The sequence below is a fragment of the Pseudophryne corroboree genome, chromosome 4 (genome assembly GCF_028390025.1).
Source record: "Pseudophryne corroboree isolate aPseCor3 chromosome 4, aPseCor3.hap2, whole genome shotgun sequence".
Taxonomy (NCBI): Eukaryota; Metazoa; Chordata; class Amphibia; order Anura; family Myobatrachidae; genus Pseudophryne; species Pseudophryne corroboree.
In genome coordinates this window covers 784,012,277-784,037,524 of record NC_086447.1, presented here as the reverse complement: position 1 = coordinate 784,037,524, position 25,248 = coordinate 784,012,277, and the positions used below count along the sequence as shown (strand labels likewise).

At 46.6% G+C, this 25,248-nt stretch overlaps 1 protein-coding gene across 6 annotated transcripts in view; it reads right to left on the bottom strand.

Annotated features, from left to right (window-relative positions):
* The window catches only part of EML4 (EMAP like 4), a 351,793-nt gene that overhangs the window by 60,190 nt on the left and 266,355 nt on the right, over positions 1-25,248 (bottom strand). For all 6 annotated transcript variants that reach the window (XM_063918316.1, XM_063918317.1, XM_063918321.1 and 3 more), the window contains 2 exons: positions 7,709-7,832; positions 2,104-2,253 (listed from right to left, as the gene is read on the bottom strand). In XM_063918316.1, coding sequence (XP_063774386.1) covers positions 2,104-2,253; positions 7,709-7,832 — 274 coding nt within the window. The remainder of the gene's footprint in view (positions 1-2,103; positions 2,254-7,708; positions 7,833-25,248) is intronic.

Sequence of the window (25,248 nt, the reverse complement as noted above, 5' to 3'; positions counted from 1 at the left end):
AGGTCCGATGGACCGCCCCTTTATACGGCAATACTTCCATGTGCCGTCTGGAATCTGCATCACCTGACCACTGTCGTGTCTATAAACATCGTCTGGCAGATATGGACACCACATCTACTCTTGATGCCAGAATGCAAATATCCCTCTGCGCATCTCGCATATATAGAAATGCATCCTTAAAATGCTCTATAGTCAATAAAATATTGTTCCTGTCAAGGGTATCAATATTTTCAGTCAGGAAATCCGACCAAGCCCCCCCAGCGCTGCACATCCAGGCTGAGGCGATTGCTGGTCGTAGTATAACACCAGTATGTGTGTATATACTTCTTAGGATATTTTTCAGCTTCTTATCAGCTGGCTCCTTGAGGGCGGCCGTATCTGGAGACGGTAACGCCACTTGTTTTTATAAGCGTGTGAGCGCCTTATCCACCCTAAGGTGTGTTTCCCAACTCGCCCTCACTTCTGGCGGGAAAAGGTATACCTCCAATAATTTTCTATCGGAGGAAACCCACGTATCATCACACACTTTAATTTATCTGATTCAGGAAAAACTACAAGTAGATTATTCCCACCCTACATAATACCCTTATTTGTGGTACTTGTAGTATCAGAAATATGTAACACCTCCTTCATTGCCCTTAACATGTAACGTGTGGCCCTAAAGGAAAATATGTTTGTTTCTTCACCATCGACACTGAAGTCAGTGTCCGTGTCTGTGTCGACCAACTGAGGTAAATGGGCGTTTTTACAAGCCCCTGACGGTGTCTGAGACGCCTGGACAGGTACTAATTTGTTTGCCGGCCGTCTCATGTCGTCAACCGACCTTGCATCGTGTTGACATTATCACGTAATTCCTAAATAAGCCATCCATTCCGGTGTCGACTCCCTAGAGAGTGACATCACCCATACAGGCAATTTGCTCCGCCTCCTCACCAACATCGTCCTCCTACATGTCGACACACACGTACCGACACACAGCACACACACAGGGAATGCTCTGATAGAGGACAGGACCCCACTAGCCCTTTGGGGAGACAGAGGGAGAGTTTGCCAGCACACACCAAAAACGCTATAATTATACAGGGACAACCCCTTATACAAGTGTTTTCCCTTATAGCATTTTCACATATGTAATCATATCGCCAAATAAGTGCCCCCCCTCTCTGTTTTAACCCTGTTTCTGTAGTGCAGTGCAGGGGAGAGCCTGGGAGCCTTCCTCACAGCAGAGCTGAGCAGGAAAATGGCGCCGTGTGCTGAGGAGAATAGGCCCCGCCCCCTAAAACGGCGGGCTCTTCTCCCGGAGTTTGTGAGATCTGGCAGGGGTTAAATACATCCATATAGCCTCAAGGGCTATATGTGATGTATTTTAGCCATAAAAGGTATAATACATTGCTGCCCAGAGCGCCCCCCCCAGCGCCCTGCACCCTCAGTGACCGCTGGTATGAAGTGTGCTGACAACAATGGCGCACAGCTGCAGTGCTGTGCGCTACCTTATGAAGACTGAAAGTCTTCTGCCGCCTGTTTCTGGACCTCTGGACCTCTTCAACTTCGGCATCTGCAAGGGGGGTCGGCGGCGCGGCTCCGGGACGAACCCCAGGGTGAGACCTGTGTTCCGACTCCCTCTGGAGCTAATGGTGTCCAGTAGCCTAAGAATCCAATCCATCCTGCACGCAAGTGAGTTGAAATTCTCTCCCCTAAGTCCCTCGATGCAGTGAGCCTGTTGCCAGCAGGACTCACTGAAAATAAAAAACCTAAAAAACTTTTTCTAAGCAGCTCTTTAGGAGAGCCACCTAGATTGCACCCTGCTCGGACGGGCACAAAAACCTAACTGAGGCTTGGAGGAGGGTCATAGGGGGAGGAGCCAGTGCACACCACCTGATCCTAAAGCTTTATTTTTGTGCCCTGTCTCCTGCGGAGCCGCTATTCCCCATGGTCCTGACGGAGTCCCCAGCATCCACTTAGGACGTTAGAGAAATGCCATTCTATTGTATACATGCATATATATTTGCTTACATGCACACATATGTATGCACGCATGTGCACCTATAGATGTGTGTTCATAAATGTGTGTTTGTGCGAGATGAAAAAGCACATTGTCCTTACCATTTAACGCAGTCTGTATGACCCAGGTAGTGCCGCTGAGTTCTTTCTTCATAATTGAATAGTACTACAACAGATGCTATGAAATATACAATTTCTCCAGTAGGGAGAAGGTAAACATTAGCGCGGCAGTCTCTCCCACGGTATCCATATCTAGGACAGTCTATTAAGGTTAACACAGACAAAATTTATGTAAGCCAAAGTAGGTGGAGGACCCTCACCATAGAAAGCTTTCTTTTTTCATCCCCAGGACCATCTTTACCTAGAACTAATTTCTAACTGGTTATCATTCAGAGCGCATTTTCAAAATGTTTTGATTATGAATGTTTTCATAAGAGAGTATCATGCAAGTTCTGTTCACGACAATCTGTGTTCTGTTTCAATATGGTCTTGAAAACTAAAAAAAAACAAACAAACATGGATGGTACCCCCTACAACTAATGTGCGGCTGCTTTGCTTATCTGCAGATAAAATGTAAAGGATGGGGATAAAATATGAATTGGGGGCACATCATTTTTATTTATTTTGGACTGCTGCTGAGTGCAGAGTTATAGCTGTATCTTAAAACACTAGGCAGCAGAGAAATTCATAAAATGTGTGTTTTTAGAATACCAAAACAACCAGCACACTAATTAGAAGGTAGAGAAAAGGAGATTTATGGTAGACTTACCATGGCTAAATCTCTTTCTGCAAAGTACACTGGGTTCCACAGGGAATACATCGGGGTGTAGAGATGGCTCTTGATCCTGAGGCACCAACAGGCTAAAGCTTTAGACTGTCCCAGAATGTATAGCGGGGCCTCCTCTATAACCCCGCCTCCAGGCACTGTGAGCTCAGTTTTGTTAACCAGTCCAATGCAGAAGCAGGTAAAAGAGAAGGCAGATGTTAGTCACATAGAACCACGTTTTCACGACAGGAGAAGGGACTAGCGGCTAATGCCATACAAACCCAAAGAAGCTAAGCACGTCAGCGTGGGCGCCCTGTGGAACCCAGTGTACCTCACAGAAAGATTTAACCATGGTAAGTCTACCATAAATGTCCTTTTCTGCAGCGGGGTACACTGTGTTCCACAAGCAATACATCGAGGATGTCCTAAAGCAGTTCCTCAAGGGAGGCGACGCGCCTTAGTGGGTATAAGAACCCGGCGTCCAAAGGAAGCATCCTGGGAGGCGGAAGTATCAAAGGCATAGAAGCCAATGAACGTGTTCACAGAGGACCACATAGCCACCTTGCACAAATGTTCGGCGGACGCGCCATGGCGGGCCGCCCAAGAGGGCCCAACAGACAGAGTAGAATGGGCTTTAATAGCAGCAGGAGCTGGAGGTCCAGCCTGTGCATAAGCTTGTGCAATCACCATTCTAATCCATCTGGCCAAGGTTTGCTTATTCGCAGGCCAGGTACGTTTGTGAAAATCAAAAAAGTACAAAAAGGGAATCTGACCTGATAAAGGCAGACCTTTCCATGGATATACAGAGAGCCCGTACCACATCCAAAGATCGCTCTTTGGAGGACAAACCAGAAGAGATAAAGGCCGGAACCACAATCTCTCGGTTAAGGTGAAAAAGATAACACCACCTTAGGCAAATAACCAGGGTTAATTTAAAGAACTGCCCGGTCATGGTGAAATATCAGAAAGGGTGAATGACAGAACAAAGCGCCTAGGTCTGACACCCTCCCAGAGGAGGCAATAGCCAGTATGAACAGGACCTTGACCGTGAGCCATTTAAGGTCCACTGACACAAGAGGTTCAAATGGAGACTCTTGCAGGGCATTCAGAACAGACCGATCCCATGGAACCACAGGAGGGACACAGGAAGGCTGAATTCCGTAAAACACAGAGTGAACGTATGAACATCAGGAATAGATGCAATTTTTCTCTGAAACCAAACAGACAAGGCAGAGATATGAACCTTGAGGTAGGCCAGACGTAGGCCTAATTGTAAAAAAGCCAGAAATCTGGAAGTACTGAATTTGTAAGCATCATAATTCTTAGCAGCACACCAGGTGAAGTAAGAATTCTAGACCCAAAAAATAAATCTGTGCAGACGCTGGTTTGCGGGCCTTCAGCATAGTTTGGATGACCGCCTCGGAGAATCCTTTGGCCCACAGGAGTAAAGCTTCAAGAGCCATGCCATTAAAGCCAGTCTGGCTAGGTTTGGATAGACACAAGGGCCCTGAACGAGGAGGTCTGGGCGTTGAGGAAGTAGAAGAGGACGCTCTATCGATAGACCCTGCAGGTCTGAGAACCAATGCCGTTTGGGCCATGCTGGAGCGACTAGAAGTAGTATTCCTCCTTCTTGTTTGAACTTCCATTGTAACCTGGGCAGGAGTGACACTGGAGAGAACACGTAGGGCAGCCGAAAATTCCATGGAATTGCCATAGCGTCCATGAATGCTGCTTGAGGATCCCTGGTTCTTGATCCGAGACGCCATTAGGTCTACATCTGGTGGGCCCCACTTGTTCACTAGGAGTTGAAATACTTCCTGATGAAGACTTCAATCTCTAGCGTGCATGTCCCGACGACTGAGGAAATCACCTTCCCAGTTGAGGACTCACGGAATCAACACTGCCGATCTTGCCGGCAGAAGGCGTTCTGCCCAATGAAGGATTTTTGACACTTCCATCATTGCCATGCGGCTTCGAGTGCCGCCTTGATGGTTTATCTACGCCACCGTGGTGGCGTTGTCTGACCGTACTTGAACAGGCCTGTTCTGTATCAGAGGCAGGGCGAGAAACACAGCATCGAACACTGCCCTCAATTTCAGAATGTTTATTAGGAGGAGTGATTCCCCCATGGTCCACCGACCCTGGAAAGTGTTGCTCCAACACCGCGCCCCAACCCCTCAGAATGGCGCCCGTAGTCAGTAGGACCCAGTTGGGGATCCAGAAGGGACGGCCCCTGCTCAACTGCTGGTCCTGTAGCCACCAGCTCAGTGACAGGCGAACCTCTGGAGTCAAGGCGATCATGTGAGACCTGATCCGATGAGGCAGGCCGTCCCATTTGGAAAGGATTACCCTCTGTAGAGGGAGGGAATGGAATTGAGCGTACTCTACCATGTCTAAAGCAGACACCATGAGGCCTAGTACTTGCATCGCCGAGTGTAATGACACTCTTGGGCGAGAGAGGAAGTATCTGATCCTGTACTGAAATTTGAGGACCTTCTCTGGAGACAAACAGCTGTTGACTGTGTATGTCTGGTAGTGTCCCTTGGTGCACCATGCTCCGAGCAGGGACAAGCGAGGACTTCTTCCAGTTGATGAGCCACCCGTGGGCTTGTAGGAAGTTTACCATCAGATATAGATGACTGAGGAGGACATTGTAGGAAGCTCCAGTGACTAGCGAAACTAGTCAGAGGAAAGAAGGGACATCTGATGACATGACCATTCATTGCGGTTATCACCTACAGATGTATCCACGGTTATCTTGAGTAGTTTTCTGTGCCTAGTCACTACATGATTTATTAACATAAACCCTTCAGCTATTGTTCTCAGCTGCAATACAATACAGAGAACAATACAGCAGGGGATTAAATCATTACAGCAGGGGATTAAGTCTGACTGTCCAGTCACAGTTAATCCTATTAACCGTCAAGATAAATGTGGATACATCTGTAAGAATCACTGCACCACGCCAGACGCCAGCGAAATTACATCAGCGGCTTCACTTGGGACTGCAGCGGCATTTCATACGTTGGGGGCCGGAGACGTCCGGAGCTCCCTAGCCGCACCTGACCGGCAGTGCAGTGTATCTCCAGCTGGATCCGTCTACGTGTAAGACGGAGGGTGAGAACTTTTACCATTTAGCCAGCCTGATTAGGCAATCAGGAACTGTTACTATTATCTATGCAAAAGGAATTGCTTGAGACTTTGTAACAACGAGTGTTCAGTGTAATAACACAAGGAGCCGTTTTGAGACTTTGTAACAACAAGCGGTGATTACTACATCTGATCATTCTGTCTCTCTACAAGCAGTTAGTGGACAATCTGAGAATACTGATTTGCACATCAATTAATAAGTATATCCCCTATTGCACATATTGTGGTTATTATATACGCATGAGAGCTGATCCATATTTTATTTTAGGTGCATATAGAAAGCCGGCTTTTGAAAATAAGAATTAATTAGAGTTGTTAAATTTATATATGCATATGATAGCTTTTTTTATTAGATTAAGAATTGTATGTGGTTCCATCTACTAATTAGAGATTTATGTGATTAATCTAATCCGGAATAAAAAGGTGTTTTTATGTATACATGTGAATTCACTTTATTTGGAGTCTGGAAGGTTCTTAAATAGCGCAGTGTGTTCTTTTCTTATATGTTAAACATCATACACAAATGCAACAGAGAGCGGTTTAGTACGATGAAGCCAGACTACAATACCTGCGAATAAATCCATTAGCATGTGACTGAGTACCCAGTACACAACACCTGCAAATAAATCCGGTATTATGTGACTGAGTACACAGTAGAATACACGTAATAGGATAGGTAAATACTGTGACACACTATATATTGACCCAGACGTACCTAGTCCCCTATGGTACAGTATATAGTGATAAATATATCTGGAATACACACCGCAGTGCAATGACATAGCAGATACAGGCACACAGAGTCACGTTTGCAATGCAGATAATTATTTTTGAGACAATAAAATAGCATTGGATTATTATATAAACATACTATATATATATGCATATATCAGAATACTCGTACAATATATTCTGGCACAGGTACACTTGTTCTTAACTAACGCTGTCTTATTATTGACATGTAGAGTACTTAAGTGTTCGTAAAACCATGGCGCTGATGTACAGGCGGGTTTACAAAGGAGACCTTGCTCTGCAGTCCCGGAGACCAGTCGCATCTATTTTAGAAAATGGTGCCCAGCGTCTCAGTCAGAGAGAATGTGAGGCAGCTCCAGGCCGGGAAAACCAGCAGTAGATGGCGTCCGGGGCTGGGGGAGGGGCTACAGGTCAAGCGCCTTTTTCCCTATGCTAGTTCTCACCGCCGGGTAATATGGCGCCTTATTAAAGTTTGTATTTTACTATCCGACCTGTGCTCCCATGCCCTGGTGGATATAGTTGGGTCCACGCCAGCGTTGTGGTTCGTCTCCTTAAACCGCGACCAGAACGCGATTTAATGGCGGGTCCCGCCTGGGGGACCCTCTTACCTCCTCCATTAGTAGCAGCCACGCGAAATAGGAGAGCATCTGCGGTGGTGTGCCTAGGAACCGGAGCGCCTCCGCCACAAATACCCGGGAACAGAGCCAGCGGGAGTATGCAACGCAGCTGGGGAGGTGATGGAGCTGCAGTACAGTATGTCACACTGACAAATGAAGTGCTGCAGCCCTTAAAGTCTTCTAAAAAGCTTTTTCAGGACTGTACTATTAAGTGACCTGCTTCATGCAGGCACCAACTCTAAAACTGAACTCTCAGTGCCTGGAGGCGGGGGTTATAGAGGAGGCCCCGCAATGCATTCTGGGACAGTCTTAAAGCTTTAGCCTGTTGGTGCCTCTGGATCAAGATCCATCTCTACATCCCAATGTATTCCCTGTGGAACACAGTGTACCCCAATGCAGAAATGCAGAATAAAAAGGATACACCCACTCCAGTTTTAATTTTTCTGGTGGTAGTTCCGTTCTTATATCTTCATAGCTTTCGATATCAGAAGGAATGAACATTGTGATTGGTCGACCTCTCATGAACATCTTTATGTATTCTCCTTCTGTGGAAACAGAATAGACCATTTCTTGTGAGTGAAATGGCAGTGTCCAAGATGCAACACAACACCCATCTGCACTGTACTAAACATGTACCCATCTCCTACACAGGGATTAGGCCGCCACTCTCTGGGATCAAGCCATGTCCCTAAAAATCCATGTCAATGAGTTTTGTGTACAAATATTTGAAAACAAAAACAAAATAATAATAAGTAATGTCACTGTAATTATATGTATCTTTTTAAACCAGAGAATCAATGGACGGATGAATGGAATTGCATTTATGGGTTGAGACTTAAAAACTCTGTAGATTCCATGGTTATCATTCATCTGCAGGTGTAATCCCCCCAGTAGCACCAGCATGTAATCAGTTCATGAATAAAATCTGGTGAGCCATATATTGGCTTAAACGGATGATTTTTCTGGAATATAAAAATAAGTCACTATATCCCTATGGTATTAGGAGGAAAATTCCTATGGCAGCCAAACAAACCACCACTAGAATGGCTTTGTTACACAATAATGGTTATAAAATATTCATTCTATAATGAATGCATTCAAAACATAGGTTTACAGCATCACTTGGTTATGTTACATTGGCCTGTCTTCTTGCACCTCTGGCTATAATTAATACAGGTTGAGTATCCCTTATCCAAAATGCTTGGTACCAGAAGTATTTTGGATATCAGATTTTTTTGTATTTTGGAATAATTGCGTACCATAATGAGATATCATGGCGATGGGACCCAAGTCTAAGCACAGAATGCATTTATGTTTCATATACACCTTATACACACAGCCTGAAGTCATTGTAGCCAATATTTTAATAACTTTGTGCATTAAACAAAGTGTGTGTACATTCACATAATTTATGTTTCATATACACCTTACACACACAGCCTGAAGGTCATTTAATACAATAATGTATTAAACAAAGTTTGGGTACACTGAGCCATCAAAAAACAAAGGTTTCACTATCTCAGTCTCACTCAAAAAATTCTGTATTTCGGAATATTCCATATTTAGGAATATTTGGATATGGGATACTCAATCTGTACAGCTATAGGGGGGAATTCAATTAAAAACAGATTTTCTCTCGACCTGTGATAAGTCCCTATTCAATTGTTTACGATAAATTACTGGTGATAATTTCCCATAGGTTTACAGCGAATTTCACTCCACCACCTCTGAACAGACGATAAGCTTGTGGAAAATCCCTATTTTTAGGTAAAAACATTGGGATTTGGTTCAGAACCCTTGGGGCACCCCATGAGTGACTATTTAGGCACTTAGAAGTGATTATTTTTAAATTGGCCGATAAGGACATGTCATTTTTGTGGTCACAAAACTGCAAAATGATGGGAATTGGGGTACAAGGTATGGGACAGGTATATTGGGGTGCTTTATGAGTAAACAAGGCGGGTATGCAATTAGAGCAGTTTTTTTCATGTAGCCGAAAAAAAGTCACTAATTTGACCTCATGTATTCAATCGCGTGCGTATTCGCCCATTTTTTTATCACTTTTCCCCCATGCCTTTTTGCGTTTTTGTTTTGTCGAAACGGCATGGGCGAAAAGGCCTGCAAATTCGTCAAAACACGGATTGGCGGCGAATTCGCTGATCCACGTGGTTCGCCTGGGCCATTTCTTTCTACCAGTTCAAAAAGCAGCACTTTTATTGCATAGGTCAGATGTAAATTCGACCTAGAAACAGACGAAAAGTGCATTTCTTCCGGCTGGTTGAAAAAACAGCACTAATTGAAAACCACCAATTAGTGCCGCGCCCCCCCCCCCCCCAGTCTTTTCAGCCTCTTTCGCAGCATTTTTTTTTGGCTGTGTCTGCAAGCAAAAAGTCAAATTTTGCTAATTTAACCCCTCCCCCCCGCCCTCATATAGGCTAGGCAAAAGAGTTTACTAGCAGCTTTACTGGTTATATACAGTCGTGTGAATTTGTGGATTAAAAGCCTGTGCTCTACTCACTAAAACCCAGTAATACCTAAGGAGAAGGGCTATACACAGAACATGCACACAATACTATACTAATCTATAGCGAAATACAATTATAGTTGGGAAAAAAAGAATTGTCCTGTTTTGACAGACATTTCTACTAGATCCTTTCTACTGCTGTTTGATGTTACTAAAGGTCATATATGCAGGTGTCACAAATGAAAAGTTTTACATCAGTGCATAGCAACCTAGAAGTCCAGCAGGGGGGCTCAGAACTATTTTGATTAAGGGCCATCCTATCCTATCATGCGATGTGCAAACCATGTTTCATCTAGAAAAAATAAGATTTTACTTACCGATAAATCTATTTCTCGTAGTCCGTAGTGGATGCTGGGACTCCGTCAGGACCATGGGGATTAGTGGCTCCGCAGGAGACAGGGCACAAAAATAAAAGCTTTAGGACTAGGTGGTGTGCACTGGCTCCTCCCCCTATGACCCTCCTCCAAGCCTCAGTTAGGATACTGTGCCCGGACGAGCGTACACAATAAGGAAGGATTTTGAATCCCGGGTAAGACTCATACCAGCCACACCAATCACACCGTACAACTTGTGATCTGAACCCAGCTAACAGTATGACAAACGTAGGAGCCTCTGAACAGACGGCTCACAACAATAACAACCCGATTTTTTTGTAACAATAACTATGTACAAGTATTGCAGACAATCCGCACTTGGGATGGGCGCCCAGCATCCACTACGGACTACGAGAAATAGATTTATCGGTAAGTAAAATCTTATTTTCTCTGACGTCCTAGTGGATGCTGGGACTCCGTCAGGACCATGGGGATTATACCAAAGCTCCCAAACGGGCGGGAGAGTGCGGATGACTCTGCAGCACCGAATGAGAGAACTCCAGGTCCTCTTTAGCCAGGGTATCAAATTTGTAGAATTTTACAAACGTGTTCTCCCCCGACCACGTAGCTGCTCGGCAGAGTTGTAATGCCGAGACCCCTCGGGCAGCCGCCCAAGATGAGCCCACCTTCCTTGTGGAATGGGCCTTGATAGATTTAGGCTGTGGCAGGCCTGCCACAGAATGTGCAAGTTGAATTGTGCTACAAATCCAACGAGCAATCGTCTGCTTAGAAGCAGGAGCACCCAGCTTGTTGGGTGCATACAGTATAAACAGCGAGTCAGATTTTCTGACTCCAGCCGTCCTTGAAATATATATTTTCAATGCCCTGACAACGTCCAGCAACTTGGAATCCTCCAAATCGCTAGTAGCCGCAGGCACCACAATAGGCTGGTTCAGGTGAAACGCTGAAACCACCTTAGGCAGAAAACTGAGGACGCGTCCGCAGTTCTGCCCTGTCCGAATGGAAAATCAGATATGGGCTTTTATACGATAAAGCCGCCAATTCTGACACTCTCCTGGCTGAAGCCAGGGCCAGTAGCATGGTTACTTTCCATGTAAGATATTTCAAATCCACCGATTTGAGTGGCTCAAACCAATGGGATTTGAGAAAATCCAAAACTACATTAAGATCCCACGGAGCCACTGGGGGCACAACCGGGGGCTGTATATGTAGTACTCCTTTTACAAAAGTCTTGACTTCAGGAACTGAAGCCAATTCTTTCTGGAAGAAAATCGACAGGGCCGAAATTTGAACCTTAATGGACCCTAATTTGAGGCCCATAGACAATCCTGTTTGCAGGAAATGTAGGAATCGACCCAGTTGAAATTCCTCCGTCGGGGCCTTCCTGGCCTCACACCACGCAACATATTTTCTCCAAATGCGGTGATAATGTTGTGCAGTCACCTCCTTCCTGGCTTTTACCAGGGTAGGGATGACCTCTTCCGGAATGCCTTTTTCCCTTAGAATTCGGCGTTCAACCGCCATGCCGTCAAACGCAGCCGCGGTAAGTCTTGGAATAGACACGGTCCCTGCTGAAGCAGGTCCCGTCTTAATAATAATAATAATAATTTTATTTATATAGCGCTCTTTCTCCAACAGGACTCAAGGCGCTAGAGGTAGAGGCCACGGATCTTCCGTGAGCATCTCCTGAAGTTCCGGGTACCAAGTTCTTCTTGGCCAATCCGGAGCCACGAGTATCGTTCTTACTCCCCTTTGCCGTATAATTCTCAGTACTTTTGGTATGAGAGGCAGAGGAGGAAACACATACACTGACTGGAACACCCACGGTGTTACCAGAGCGTCCACAGCTATTGCCTGAGGGTCTCTTGACCTGGCGCAAAACCTGTCCAGTTTTTTGTTGAGGCGGGACGCCATCATATCCACCTTTGGTTTTTCCCAACGGTTCACAATCATGTGGAAGACTTCTGGATGAAGTCCCCACTCTCCCGGGTGTAGATCGTGTCTGCTGAGGAAGTCCGCTTCCCAGTTGTCCACTCCCGGAATGAACACTGCTGACAGTGCTATCACATGATCTTCCGCCCAGCGAAGAATCCTTGCAGCTTCTGCCATTGCCCTCCTGCTTCTTGTGCCGCCCTGTCTGTTTACGTGGGCGACTGCCGTGATGTTGTCCGACTGGATCAACACCGGCTGACCCTGAAGCAGGGGTTTTGCCAGGCTTAGAGCATTGTAAATCGCTCTTAGCTCCAGTATATTTATGTGAAGAGACATCTCCAGGCTTGACCACACTCCCTGGAAGTTTCTTCCCTGTGTGACCGCTCCCAAGCCTCTCAGACTGGCATCCGTGGTCACCAGGACCCAGTCCTGTATGCCGAATCTGCGGCCCTCTAACAGATGAGCACTCTGCAACCACCACAGAAGAGACACCCTTGTCCGTGGAGACAAAGTTATCCGCTGATGCATCTGCAGATGCGATCCGGACCATTTGTCCAGCAGATCCCACTGAAAAGTTCGTGCGTGGAATCTGCCGAATGGAATCGCTTCGTAAGAAGCCACCATTTTTCCCAGGACTCTTGTGCATTGATGCACAGACACTTTTCCTGGTTTTAGGAGGTTCCTGACAAGTTCGGATAACTCCCTGGCTTTCTCCTCCGGAAGAAACACCTTTTTCTGAACCGTGTCCAGAATCATTCCCAGGAACAGCAGACGTGTCGTCGGGGTCAATTGAGATTTTGGAAAATTCAGAATCCACCCGTGCTGTTGCAGCACTACTTGGGTTAGTGCTACTACGTCCCCCAGCTGTTCTCTGGACCTTGCCCTTATCAGGAGATCGTCCAAGTAAGGGATAATTAATACGCCTTTTCTTCGCAGAAGAAACATCATTTCGGCCATTACCTTGGTAAAGACCCGAGGTGCCGTGGACAATCCAAACGGCAGCGTCTGAAACTGATAATGACAGTTTTGCACCACGAACCTGAGGTACCCTTGATGTGAAGGGCAAATTGGGACATGCAGGTAAGCATCCTTGATGTCCAGGGACACCATAAAGTCCCCTTCTTCCAGATTCGCTATCACTGCTCTGAGTGACTCCATCTTGAACTTGAATTTTTGTATGTACAGGTTCAAAGATTTCAGATTTAGAATAGGTCTTACCGAGCCGTCCGGCTTCGGTACCACAAATAGTGTGGAATAATACCCCTTTCCCTGTTGTAGGAGGGGTACCTTGACTATCACCTGCTGAGAATACAGCTTGTGAATGGCTTCCAATACCGTCGCCCTGTCTGAGGGAGACGTTGGCAGAGCAGACTTTAGGAACCGGCGAGGGGGAGACTTCTCGAATTCCAACCTGTAACCCTGAGATACTACCTGCAGGATCCAGGGGTCCACCTGTGAGTGAGCCCACTGTGCGCTGAAATTCTTGAGTCGACCCCCCACCGCCCCTGAGTCCGCTTGTAAAGCCCCAACGTCATGCTGAGGGCTTTGCAGAAGCCGGGGAGGGCTTCTGTTCCTGGGAGGGAGCTGCTTGGTGCACTCTCTTACCCTTTCCTTTGCCTCGGGGCAGATATGACTGTCCTTTTGCCCGCTTGTTCTTATAGGAACGAAAGGACTGCGGCTGAAAAGACGGTGTCTTTTTCTGTTGGGAGGGGACCTGAGGTAAAAAGGTGGATTTCCCGGCTGTTGCCGTGGCCACCAAATCCGATAGACCGACCCCAAATAATTCCTCCCCGTTATACGGCAATACTTCCATATGCCGTTTGGAATCCGCATCACCTGACCACTGTCGCGTCCATAAACTTCTTCTGGCAGATATGGACATCGCACTTACTCTCGATGCCAGAGTGCAAATATCCCTCTGAGCATCTCGCATATAAAGAAAAGCATCCTTTAATTGCTCTATAGTCAATAAAATACTGTCCCTATCCAGGGTATCAATATTTTCAGTCAGGGAATCCGACCAAACCACCCCAGCACTGCACATCCATGCAGAGGCGATGGCTGGTCGCAGTATAACACCAGTATGAGTGTATATACTTTTCAGGGTAGTTTCCAGCCTCCTATCAGCTGGATCCTTGAGGGCGGCCGTTTCAGGAGACGGTAACGCCACTTGTTTTGATAAGCGTGTGAGTGCCTTATCCACCCTAGGGGGTGTTTCCCAGCGCGCCCTAACCTCTGGCGGGAAAGGATATAATGCCAATAACTTCTTTGAAATTAGCAGTTTTCTATCGGGGTTAACCCACGCTTCATCACACACTTCATTCAATTCCTCTGATTCAGGAAAAACTACAGGTAGTTTTTTCAGACCCCACATAATACCCCTTTTTGTGGTACTTGCAGTATCAGAGATATGCAAAGCCTCCTTCATTGCCGTGATCATATAACGTGTGGCCCTACTGGAAAATACGTTTGTTTCTTCACCGTCGACACTAGATTCGGTGTCCGTGTCTGGGTCTGTGTCAACCGACTGAGGTAAAGAGCGTTTTACAGCCCCTGACGGTGTCTGAGACGCCTGGACAGGTACTAACTGGTTTGCCGGCCGTCTCATGTCGTCAACTGATTTTTGTAACGTGCTGACATTATCACGTAATTCCATAAACAAAGCCATCCATTCCGGTGTCGACTCCCTAGGGGGTGACATCACCATTACCGGCAATTGCTCCGCCTCCACACCAACATCGTCCTCATACATGTCGACACACACGTACCGACACACAGCAGACACACAGGGAATGCTCTTATCGAAGACAGGACCCCACTAGCCCTTTGGGGAGACAGAGGGAGAGTTTGCCAGCACACACCCAAGCGCTATAAATATATAGGAACAACCCTACAGAAGTGTTGTTTCCTTTATAGCAGCTTAATATATCAATATCGCCAAAAAAGTGCCCCCCCTCTCTGTTTTTTTACCCTGTTTCTGTAGTGCAGTGCAGGGGAGAGTCCTGGGAGCCTTCCTCGCAGCGGAGCTGTGCAGGAAAATGGCGCTGTGTGCTGAGGAGATAGGCCCCGCCCCCTATTTCGGCGGGCTCTTCTCCCGGTGTTTGTGAGACCTGGCAGGGGTTAAATACATCCATATAGCCCCAGGGGCTATATGTGATGTATTTTTAGCCAGAACAAGGTATTATCATTGCTGCCCAGGGCGCCCCCCCCCCCCAGCGCCCTGCACCCTCAGTGACCGCTGGTGTGAAGTGTGCTGACAACAATGGCGCACAGCTGCAGTGCTGTGCGCTACCTCATGAAGACTGAAAAGTCTTCTGCCGCCGGTTTCTGGACCTCTTCACTTTTCGGCATCTGCAAGGGGGTCGGCGGCGCGGCTCCGGGACCGGACTCCATGGCTGGGCCTGTGTTCGATCCCTCTGGAGCTAATGGTGTCCAGTAGCCTAAGAAGCCAATCCATCCTGCACGCAGGTGAGTTCACTTCTTCTCCCCTAAGTCCCTCGTTGCAGTGAGCCTGTTGCCAGCAGGACTCACTGAAAATAAAAAACTTAATAACTTTTTCTAAGCAGCTCTTTAGGAGAGCCACCTAGATTGCACCCTGCTCGGACGGGCACAAAAACCTAACTGAGGCTTGGAGGAGGGTCATAGGGGGAGGAGCCAGTGCACACCACCTAGTCCTCTAGCTTTTATTTTTGTGCCCTGTCTCCTGCGGAGCCGCTAATCCCCATGGTCCTGACGGAGTCCCAGCATCCACTAGGACGTCAGAGAAATATAATTTATACCCTACAGGTTTTAAAAGAGCTGCAAAATACGCATTTCCAATTGTAATACAAAATGCTAACAAGAACAGTACATACAGTAAACATTAAAAGTAAATCAATCATCATTTCAAAAGACTAGAACAATGTATCTATCGAGGCCTGAGGGTCGCTTTAGATGAAGTGATCCTGAAAAGGACATTGAGAGATCGTTTCTCAGTTTTCATTAAATATTCATACATTACAGGAAACACATTTGTACACATACTGTATTCCTGCTGTACCCGAAATGCAGACCAGTAAATTAATATTTGATGAAAACATTGGAACGTTGATAGGGATAATATAGTCGATGTAACCAATACATACAGCATTTGCCAACTGTGCTATATTCCACAGAGGAGAACGGTCGGCTCTTAAGGTGTGTACACATGGCAAAATAAATCTGTAAGATTTTGACTACAGTCAAAATCTCAAGGTGTGTACACACGGTGAGATATTTTTTTTTATGACTGACTATATAGTCAAAATCATAAGAAAAGTTAGTGCAGATCGCAAGGTGAAAGTCACCTTGCGATGCCGATGCACAGCCGGCATCGCAAGCCTAGATAGACTGCAGGTAAGTAAATTTTGACTCTCTCTCAGAAGAGAGTCAAAATTGACACTTAGCCAAAATTGTACATAGTCAGTATCGCAAGCGCTATTATGTGCTTGCGATACCGTCCTAGTCCCTATCGCACAGTGAGAATCGGGGTTAGCCAAAGTTAATGCCTATCTCAAGGTGTTCGGCAGCTTGCGATACCGATTCGATCCCGATGCGCGCTCCCGTGGGGTCGGTATCACAATACTAGATAGACTGTGCAGGCAAGTCAATCTTGACTATCTAGTACAAATTATAGTCAAAATTGGCCCTTAGTCAAAATCAAACAGACAAAACCTAAAAGTACAGAGAGTCAAAAACTGTGCTTCTGGGCTCTGTGGGCATTGCAAGGATCTCACCGTGTGTACACACCTTTAGAAATCGCTGATATGAATAACTGGCAGTAATCATACACAAGTACAACTCTACACATTACACACTGTGCACCACAGCTGGAGGAGCATTACCCTTGCCCTGCATAGCATCCTGGGCACAAAATATTACTGTAGCCTAAAACAGAACATTCACACACTGTAAACAAACGGCAAAGATAAAAATCTGAACTGTGTTCGGAATGTATAACAATGATATTTAAATTGGGGGGTTTGGAAGAAATACAAGGTGTCTAGTTACAGGGACAAAGCTAAAAATGGTAATTTTTTATACATTTCTATTTATTATCCATTTAACCAGGAGGTTTTTGTTTTTTGTTGTTTTTTTTTAAATCTCTTCTAGGCAGCTTTGGACCATAATGGTTTCAGTGTACTGAGTGGAACTTGGCAGAATAACATGAGACGTCCACAGCAGAAGCTACCGGGCTCATAGGTAGTTTCCTTACAGCAGCCAATAGAAGCTAATGTAAGCAGCGATTATAATAACTAAACATATCACTGCAACGGTAAATGTCAGGTAATGGAATCAAAATTGATGATTTAATGCATTATAAACGCAACCAATTAGAGGTTTTACATACAAAAAAAAAGAAAAAAAAAAGTCGTATACAGTAAGAACCAGGCCAAGTGGTATTTTGTTTTAGTTTTTCAATATTTACAAAAGGTGCTACCACTTTTCATGTTAAGATAAAAGAGATCCTTCATGTATGACAAAACAATAAAAGTTGGTTAAATGTAAGCATGAGTTGGCATAGGCAGCTTTCTGTTTAAACAATCATGCAATAAAAACATTATTAAATATAAAAAATAATAGAACACATGAAAGAACATTTCTATTAATGTCTCCCCGTAGGAAGCAAGAGAATATAATTAGAAACGTTTTATGGGAGATATATATTTTAGTACAGTAGCTGTGCCAGGTTGAAATGTAATCAGACTTGCAAAAGTTTACATAATATACTGGTAGATGCAATCTGAACAATATATTTTAAAAATATATTAAATATTTGCCTTTAATCCTAGCTCAAAGGACACTGCTGTTTGAAAACACAATACACACAAACCCTGAAACATACAGTAAGCTTTTGTTTTCGCAGCGTAAATGTATGCTGCAGCACTTTATTCATCTACATAACTCTGCCCCCTGTGGAGCTTACAATCTAGTTTCTCTACCAGAGGCATACAGAGCCATTCTGGTCCAAAGTAAGTTAACCTACCTCCTGCTTAAGGAAAGAGCATACGAAAAGCATAGCTTATGCATAAATGTGGAATTTAACCCAAGACTTAGTCATACTAGCCCTAGTATCTACAATACCTAGGTCTATTCCAACCCTGCATAAGTCTAGTCATAGTAATGGAATAGGGAGTGCTAAAGTAATCGTGGTTGCCCTAACTCAGTGGATTAAACACCATTAAAACACGGTCTAGATCTGAGAACCTTGTTAATGCATATACATACCTCCCAACATGACCCACGCCAGGAGGGACAGAATGCTCTATTCCTGGACTTTTCACCTAATGTATGAATGCCATCACCTGTGCTGAATGGATAAGAAAGGCGTTTCACCACAGGTGAGGGCAATCATACATTAGGAGAAAAGTCCAGGAACAGAGCATTCTGTCCCCCCTGGATAGGGTCATGTTGGGAGGTATGCATATATGCAGCACCAGTCATGTAACTAACAGGACAGAACGATAATGGACCAATACATTTATCATATAGCAGCAATGGTCTCTTTTATAGCATCTTGTTGTTTCTTGGACAGTAATTGGCCAAAATGTACAGAAGTGTTACCTTTAAAATGTATCTACAATGGCAAGTTAAAGATGCATATTGCTCAGTAATTATAAGGTTGGTTTATGTCACCATCTCTGAATATTACGATTATAAAGCCAATGAAAACGAATCGGTTTGTTGGCAAAACTTAGTGACTGGTAAAAGTTGCATGCTGCAATTTTAACAGGTATTTAGTACACTCAAAACAAGCACTGGGACACGCACACATGAGTGCTTATCCTGAGCCTGTCGCTTTGAGCTGCATTTCATTGCACAGCACCACAGAAAAATGGACCTCTCATCATTGTACAGAACGCAACTGGACACCACACTAAAGATGGTTTACAGTCCACGGACATTACAAAAAGCGCACTGCGTTTCCATGCAGCCATTCAAGTTATTTGTGCGGTGTGAAAGGTGTATAAGTGTGCGGTGGGTGCAGTCTTTACAGAGATCACTATCCTTATTTTGGAGGTGGGATCATGCTAAGCTTACTGCATTGTTGAAATACTCCTCAAAGCATCAGACCACTAGAATGTTAAAAGCAACCAAGATTACAAAACCTTAAATTGAGGCTCTCTGCTCTCATATCACAATCTGCTGATCGCCAAGCATCATTTACCAGGGCTGGAACTGAATTAGCTTTCAATGTATTATATAGGGTACATACCCAGCATTTCTCCAACGTCCTTGAGGATGCTGGGGACTCCGTAAGGGCCATGGGGAATAGACGGGCTCCACAGGAGATAGGGCACTTTAAGAAAGCTTTGGATTCTGGGTGTGCACTGGCTCCTCCCTCTATGCCCCTCCTCCAGACCTCAGTTTTACACTGTGCCCAGAGCAAGATGGGTGCACTGCAGAGAGCTCTCCAGAGTTCTCTGCCTGAAAGCATTTTTGTTTGGATTTTTCTTTCTACTTTTACTACTTTTTCACAGGGAGCACTGCTGGCAACAGGCTCCCTGCATCGAGGGACTGAGGAGAGATGAGCAGACCTTCTTGTCAAAGATAGGCTCTGCTTCCTCGGCTACTGGACACCATTAGCTCCAGAGGGGGTGAACGCAGGTCCGTACTGGGCGTCCACCCCCAGGAGCCGCACCGCCGTTCTCCTCACAGAGCCAGAAGTACAGAAGTCAGAAGACGTCTCAGGCGGCAGAAGCCTTCAGCTTCACTGAGGTAACGCACAGCACTGCAGCTGTGCGTCATTGCTCCCATACACCTCACACACTCCGGTCACTGTAAGGGTGCAGGGCGCAGGGGGGGGCACCCTGGGCAGCAATATAAACCTCTGCATGGCAAAAAGACTATATACATGTACAGGTGGGCTCTGTACATGTATATAAAAGAGCCCCCGCCATATTTTACTAAGTTTGAGCGGGACAGAAGCCCGCCGCCGAGGGGGCGGGGCTTCTCCCTCAGCACTCACCAGCGCCATTTTCTCTCCACAGCACTGCTGAGAGGAAGCTCCCCGGACTCTCCCCTGCTTACACATGGTGAAAGGGTGCTTAAAAGAGAGAGAGGGGGGGGGGGGGGGCACATAATTGGCGGTTTACATATTACACAGCGCTGCTGGGGAAAAACATTTTGTGTTGGTCTCCAGGGTTGTTGCGCTGGGGTGTGTGCTGGCATACTCTCTCTCTGTCTCTCCAAAGGGCCTTGACGGGGATACTGTCTTCAGAAAAGGGGTTCCCTGTGTGTGCGAAGTGTGTCGGTACGCGTGTGTCAACATGTTTGACGAGGAAGGCTCGCTTACTGTGGAGGGGGGAGTGTTTGAATGTCAGGTCGCCGTCGGCAACGCAGACACCAGAATGGGTGGATATGCTGAATGTCTTGAATGCAAATGTCAATCTATGGCATAAAAGGTTAGACAAGGCAGAAGCTAGAGATCAGTCAGGTACCCAGTCCATGCCTGTCCCTGTGGCGCCAGGCCCGTCGGGGTCTCAGAAGCGCACCATATCCTAGATCGATGACACAGATACCGACACAGATTCTGACTCTAGTGTCGACTATGAAGATGCAAAATTACAGCCGAAGGTGGCAAAAGGTATTCGGTACATGATTATGGCCATTAAAGAGGTTTTGCATATTACTGAGGAACCCCCTGTCCCTGACACGAGGGTACACATGTATAAAGAGAAAAAGCCTGAAGTCACTTTTCAATCATCATTTGAATTAAATGAATTGTGCGAAAAGGCTTGGGACTCTCCAGATAGGAGACCACAAGTTCCCAAAAGGATTCTTATGGCGTATCCTTTTCCACAAACTGATAGGATACGCTGGGAATCTTCACCAAAAGTGGACAAGGCACTGACATGCTTGTCCAAAAAGGTGGCACTGCCTTCTCAGGATACGGCTTCCCTCAAGGAACCGGCCGATCGCAGGCAGGAAATTACCTTGAAGCACATTTACACTCACTCCGGTACTATTGCTAGACCGGCTATGGCGTTGGCCTGGGTTTGTAGTGCGGTTGTGTCATGGGCAGATTCCTTATCTGCGGAGATTGACACCTTAGATAGGGATGCCATTCAAATGACCATAGAGCATATCAGAGATGCTGCCTTGTATATGAGAGCTGCTCAGAGAGACATTTGTTTATTAAGCTCCAGAATAAATGCTATGTCTATTTCTGCTAGGCAACACCTGTGGACCCGGCAGTGGACGGGAGATGCCGATTCTAAGCGGCACATGGAGTCATTGCCGTACAAGGGGGAGGAGTTGTTTGGAGACGGCCTCTCGGACCTTGCCTCTACGGCTACGGCTGGTAAGTCGAATTTCTTACCTTATGTCCCCCCGCAGCATACTAAGAAGGCACCTCATTATCAAATGCAGTCCTTTCGTTCCAATAAAAACAAGAAGGTGCGGGGATCGTCCTTTGTTACCAGAGGGAAAGGCAGGCGAAAGAAGCTGCACACAGCTAGTTCCCAAGAGCAGAAGTCCTCCCCTGCGTCTGCAAAGTTCACCGCATGACGCTGGGGCTTCCCGGGGGGAGGCAGATCTGGTGCGGGCTCGTCTTCGGTTTTTCAGTCACGTCTGGGTTCAATCGCAGGTGGATCCCTGGGCAGTAGAGATTGTTGCACAGGGATACAGGCTAGAATTCGAAGACTTGCCTCCTCGCCGTTTTTTTCAAATCGGCTCTGCCGACTTCCCCGTCAGAGAGGGAGTCAGTGTTGACAGCAATCCAAAAATTGTATGTTCAACAGGTGATTGTCACAGTTCCTCATCTCCAGCAGGGAGAGTGATATTATTCAACCCTGTTTGTGGTCCCGAAACTGGACAGTTCGGTCAGGCCCATTTTAAACCTGAAATCTCTGAACTTGTACTTGAAAAGGTTCAAGTTCAAAATGGAATCACTCCGGGCGGTCATCGCCAGCCTGGAGGGGAAGGGGGGGGGGATTGGATGGTGTCCCTGGACATAAAGGATGCATACCTTCATGTTCCAATATTCCCCCCCCCCCACCCCATCAGGCGTTCCTGAGATTTGCAGTGCAGGACTGTCACTACTAATTTCAGACGTTGCCGTTTGGGCTTTCCACGGCCCCGGGGATTGTCACCAAGATAATGGCGGAAATGATGGTGCTCCTGCGCAGGCAGGGGGTCACAATTATCCCATACTTGGACGATCTCCTAATAAAGGCGAGATCTCGGGAGAAGTTGCTGGACAGCGTGTCTCTGTCCATGAAGACGTTGCAGGCTACACGGCTGGATTCTCAATATACCGAAGTCCCAGCTAGTTACTACAACGCGTCTGACCTTTCTGGGCCTGATCCTACACACAGACCAGAAAAAGGTTTTTCTTCCGATCGAAAAGGTTCAGGAACTCATGACCATGGTCAGGAACCTATTGAAACCAAAGAAGGTTTCAGTGCATCAGTGCACGCGGGTCCTGGGGAAGATGGTGGCTTCATACGAGGCCATCCCTTTCAGCAGATTCCATGCGAGGACTTTTCAATGGGACCTCTTGGACAAGTGGTCCGGGTCCCATTTACAAATGCATCAAAGGATCACCCTGTCTCCCAGGACCAGGGTATCTCTCCTGTGGTGGCTGAACAGTGCTCACCTTCTAGAGGCTCACAGGTTCGGCATTCAGGACTGGGTCCTGGTAACCACGGACGCAAGCCTCCGAGGCTGGGGAGCAGTGGCACTGGGAAGAAATTTCCAAGGTCTCTGGTCAAGCCTGGAGACTTGTCTCCACATCAACGTCCTGGAGTTGAGGGCCATATACAACGCCCTGCGTCAAGCGGAGAACTTACTTCGGAGAAGACCGGTTCTGATTCAGTCAGACAATGTCACGGCAGTGGCTCATATAAACCGCCAAGGCGGAACAAGGAGCAGAGTGGCCATGGCAGAAGCGACCAGGATTCTACGCTGGGCGGAAGGCCATGTAAGCGCGCTGTCAGCGGTGGTCATCCCGGGGGTGGACAACTGGGAGGCGGACTTCCTCAGCAGGCACGACCTGCATCCGGGGGAGTGGGGACTTCATCAAGAAGTCTTTGCACAGATCGCGGATCGGTGGGGCCTGCCTCAAATAGACATGATGGCGTCCCGTCTCAACAAAAAGCTAAAGCGGTATTGCGCCAGGTCAAGGGACCCTCAGGCAGTAGCGGTAGATGCTCTGGTGACACCTTGGGTCTTCAGATCCGTCTATGTGTTTCCTCCTCTTCCTCTCATACCCAAGGTGTTGAGAATTGTAAGTATAAGCAGGGTCAGAACAATCCTCATTGTTCCAGATTGGCCACGGAGGACTTGGTATCCGGAACTGCAAGAGTTGCTCACAGAAGATCCGTGGCCTCTTCCTCTAAGGCAGGACCTGCTGCAGCAGGGGCCCTGTCTGTTCCAAGACTTACCGCGGCTGCGTTTGACGGCATGGCGGTTGAACGCCGGATCCTAGCGGAAAAAGGAATTCCGGAGGAAGTCATTCCTACGCTGATCAAGGCTAGGAAAGACGTGACGTTGAAACATTATCACCGTATATGGCGGACATATGTTTCTTGGTGTGAGGCCGGAGCTGCTCCTACGGAGGAGTTCCATTTGGGCCGTCTACTTCACTTCCTTCAAACAGGAGTGACCTTGGGCCTAAAATTTGGGTCCATAAAGGTCCAGATTTCGGCCTTATCCATTTTCTTTCAAAGAGAATTAGCCTCTCTTCCTGAGGTACAGACTTTTGTGAAGGGGTGCTGCATATTCATCCTCCCTTTGTGCCTCCGGTGGCGCCTTGGGATCTTAACGTGCTGTTACGTTTCCTCAAGTCACCTTGGTTTGAACCACTTAAAACTGTGGAGTTGAAATACCTCACGTGGAAAGTGGTCATGTTCTTGGCGTTAGCTTCGGCGAGACGTGTTTCAGAATTGGCGGCTTTATCGCATAAAAGCCCATACTTGGTTTTTCACGTGGATAGGGCAGAGTTGAGGACTTGTCCTCACTTTCTGCCAAAAGTGGTCTCATCTTTTCATGTGAACCAACCTATTGTCGTGCCAGTGGCTACTAGGGACTTGGAGGATTCTGAGTCCCTGGATGTAGTCAGGGCTTTGAAGATTCATGTGACCAGAACGGCTCGGATCAGGAAGACTGAAGCTTTGTTTGTTCTGTATGCGGCCAACAAGGTTGGCGCCCCTGCTTCAAAGTAGACTATTGCTCGCTGGATCTGTAACACGATTCAGCAGGCGCATTCTACGGCAGGATTGCAGTTACCGAAATCGGTTAAGGCCCACTCCACTAGGAAAGTGAGCTCTTCTTGGGCAGCTGCCCGAGGGGTCTCGGCATTACAGTTGTGCCGAGCAGCTTCTTGGTCGGGGACAAACACCTTTGCAAAGTTCTATAAGTTTGATACCCTGGCTGAGGAGGACCTCCTGTTTGCTCAATCGGTGCTGCAGAGTCATCCGCACTCTCCCGGTATTGGTATTGTCAAAGTCAGAAAAATATCATGCTGCACGTTGCCATATATTCACCTCATGCGCTCGCCCGCTGCACATGCACTTTCTCTGGCGTGCGTGCACATATTCGCAGTTGCGTGACGGCGCCCCTACGGGCGTGCGCTTGAAAGCATGGTATGTGCATTTACGGTAGAGTTTGTGTGCGTCTAGCGAGCGACACAATCGCTACTTAATAAATCCATATAGCAGGTTTAATAGATAATGTTCCCCTTAATAGTAACAGTAAGTTTGGTTAGTGTAGTTGGTCCCTGGACAAAGGAATTCCTCTTTTTGTTGTACGAAGGGCCAGACAGGGTTTGAGCAGATGTGTTTGGTACCTAACCGAAGAGTATTTTAATAGCAACAATCCGGTGTTGGTTAGGTAAAGATTAATCGCTCCTGCATATAGTTATGGCCATTAGTAGTTTCTGGACATTTCTTATATTGCAGTTCATTATCCATGCGGCGGGAATCCGGCGATTCCCTCCCACCTGAGCGGTTTGTAATAGTCACAGCCCACCTGTTCAAACTAACCTATGACCTTTTGTTATGATGCGAGGAGATGAACAATGAGATTATAGGTCCCTTTGTAGTATACTGTATGCAGTATACTGTCCAGTGAACAATGAGATTATAGGTCCCTTTGTAGTATACTGTATGCAGTGTATATAAGATCAGCCAGCCTGGACAGCTCACTCTC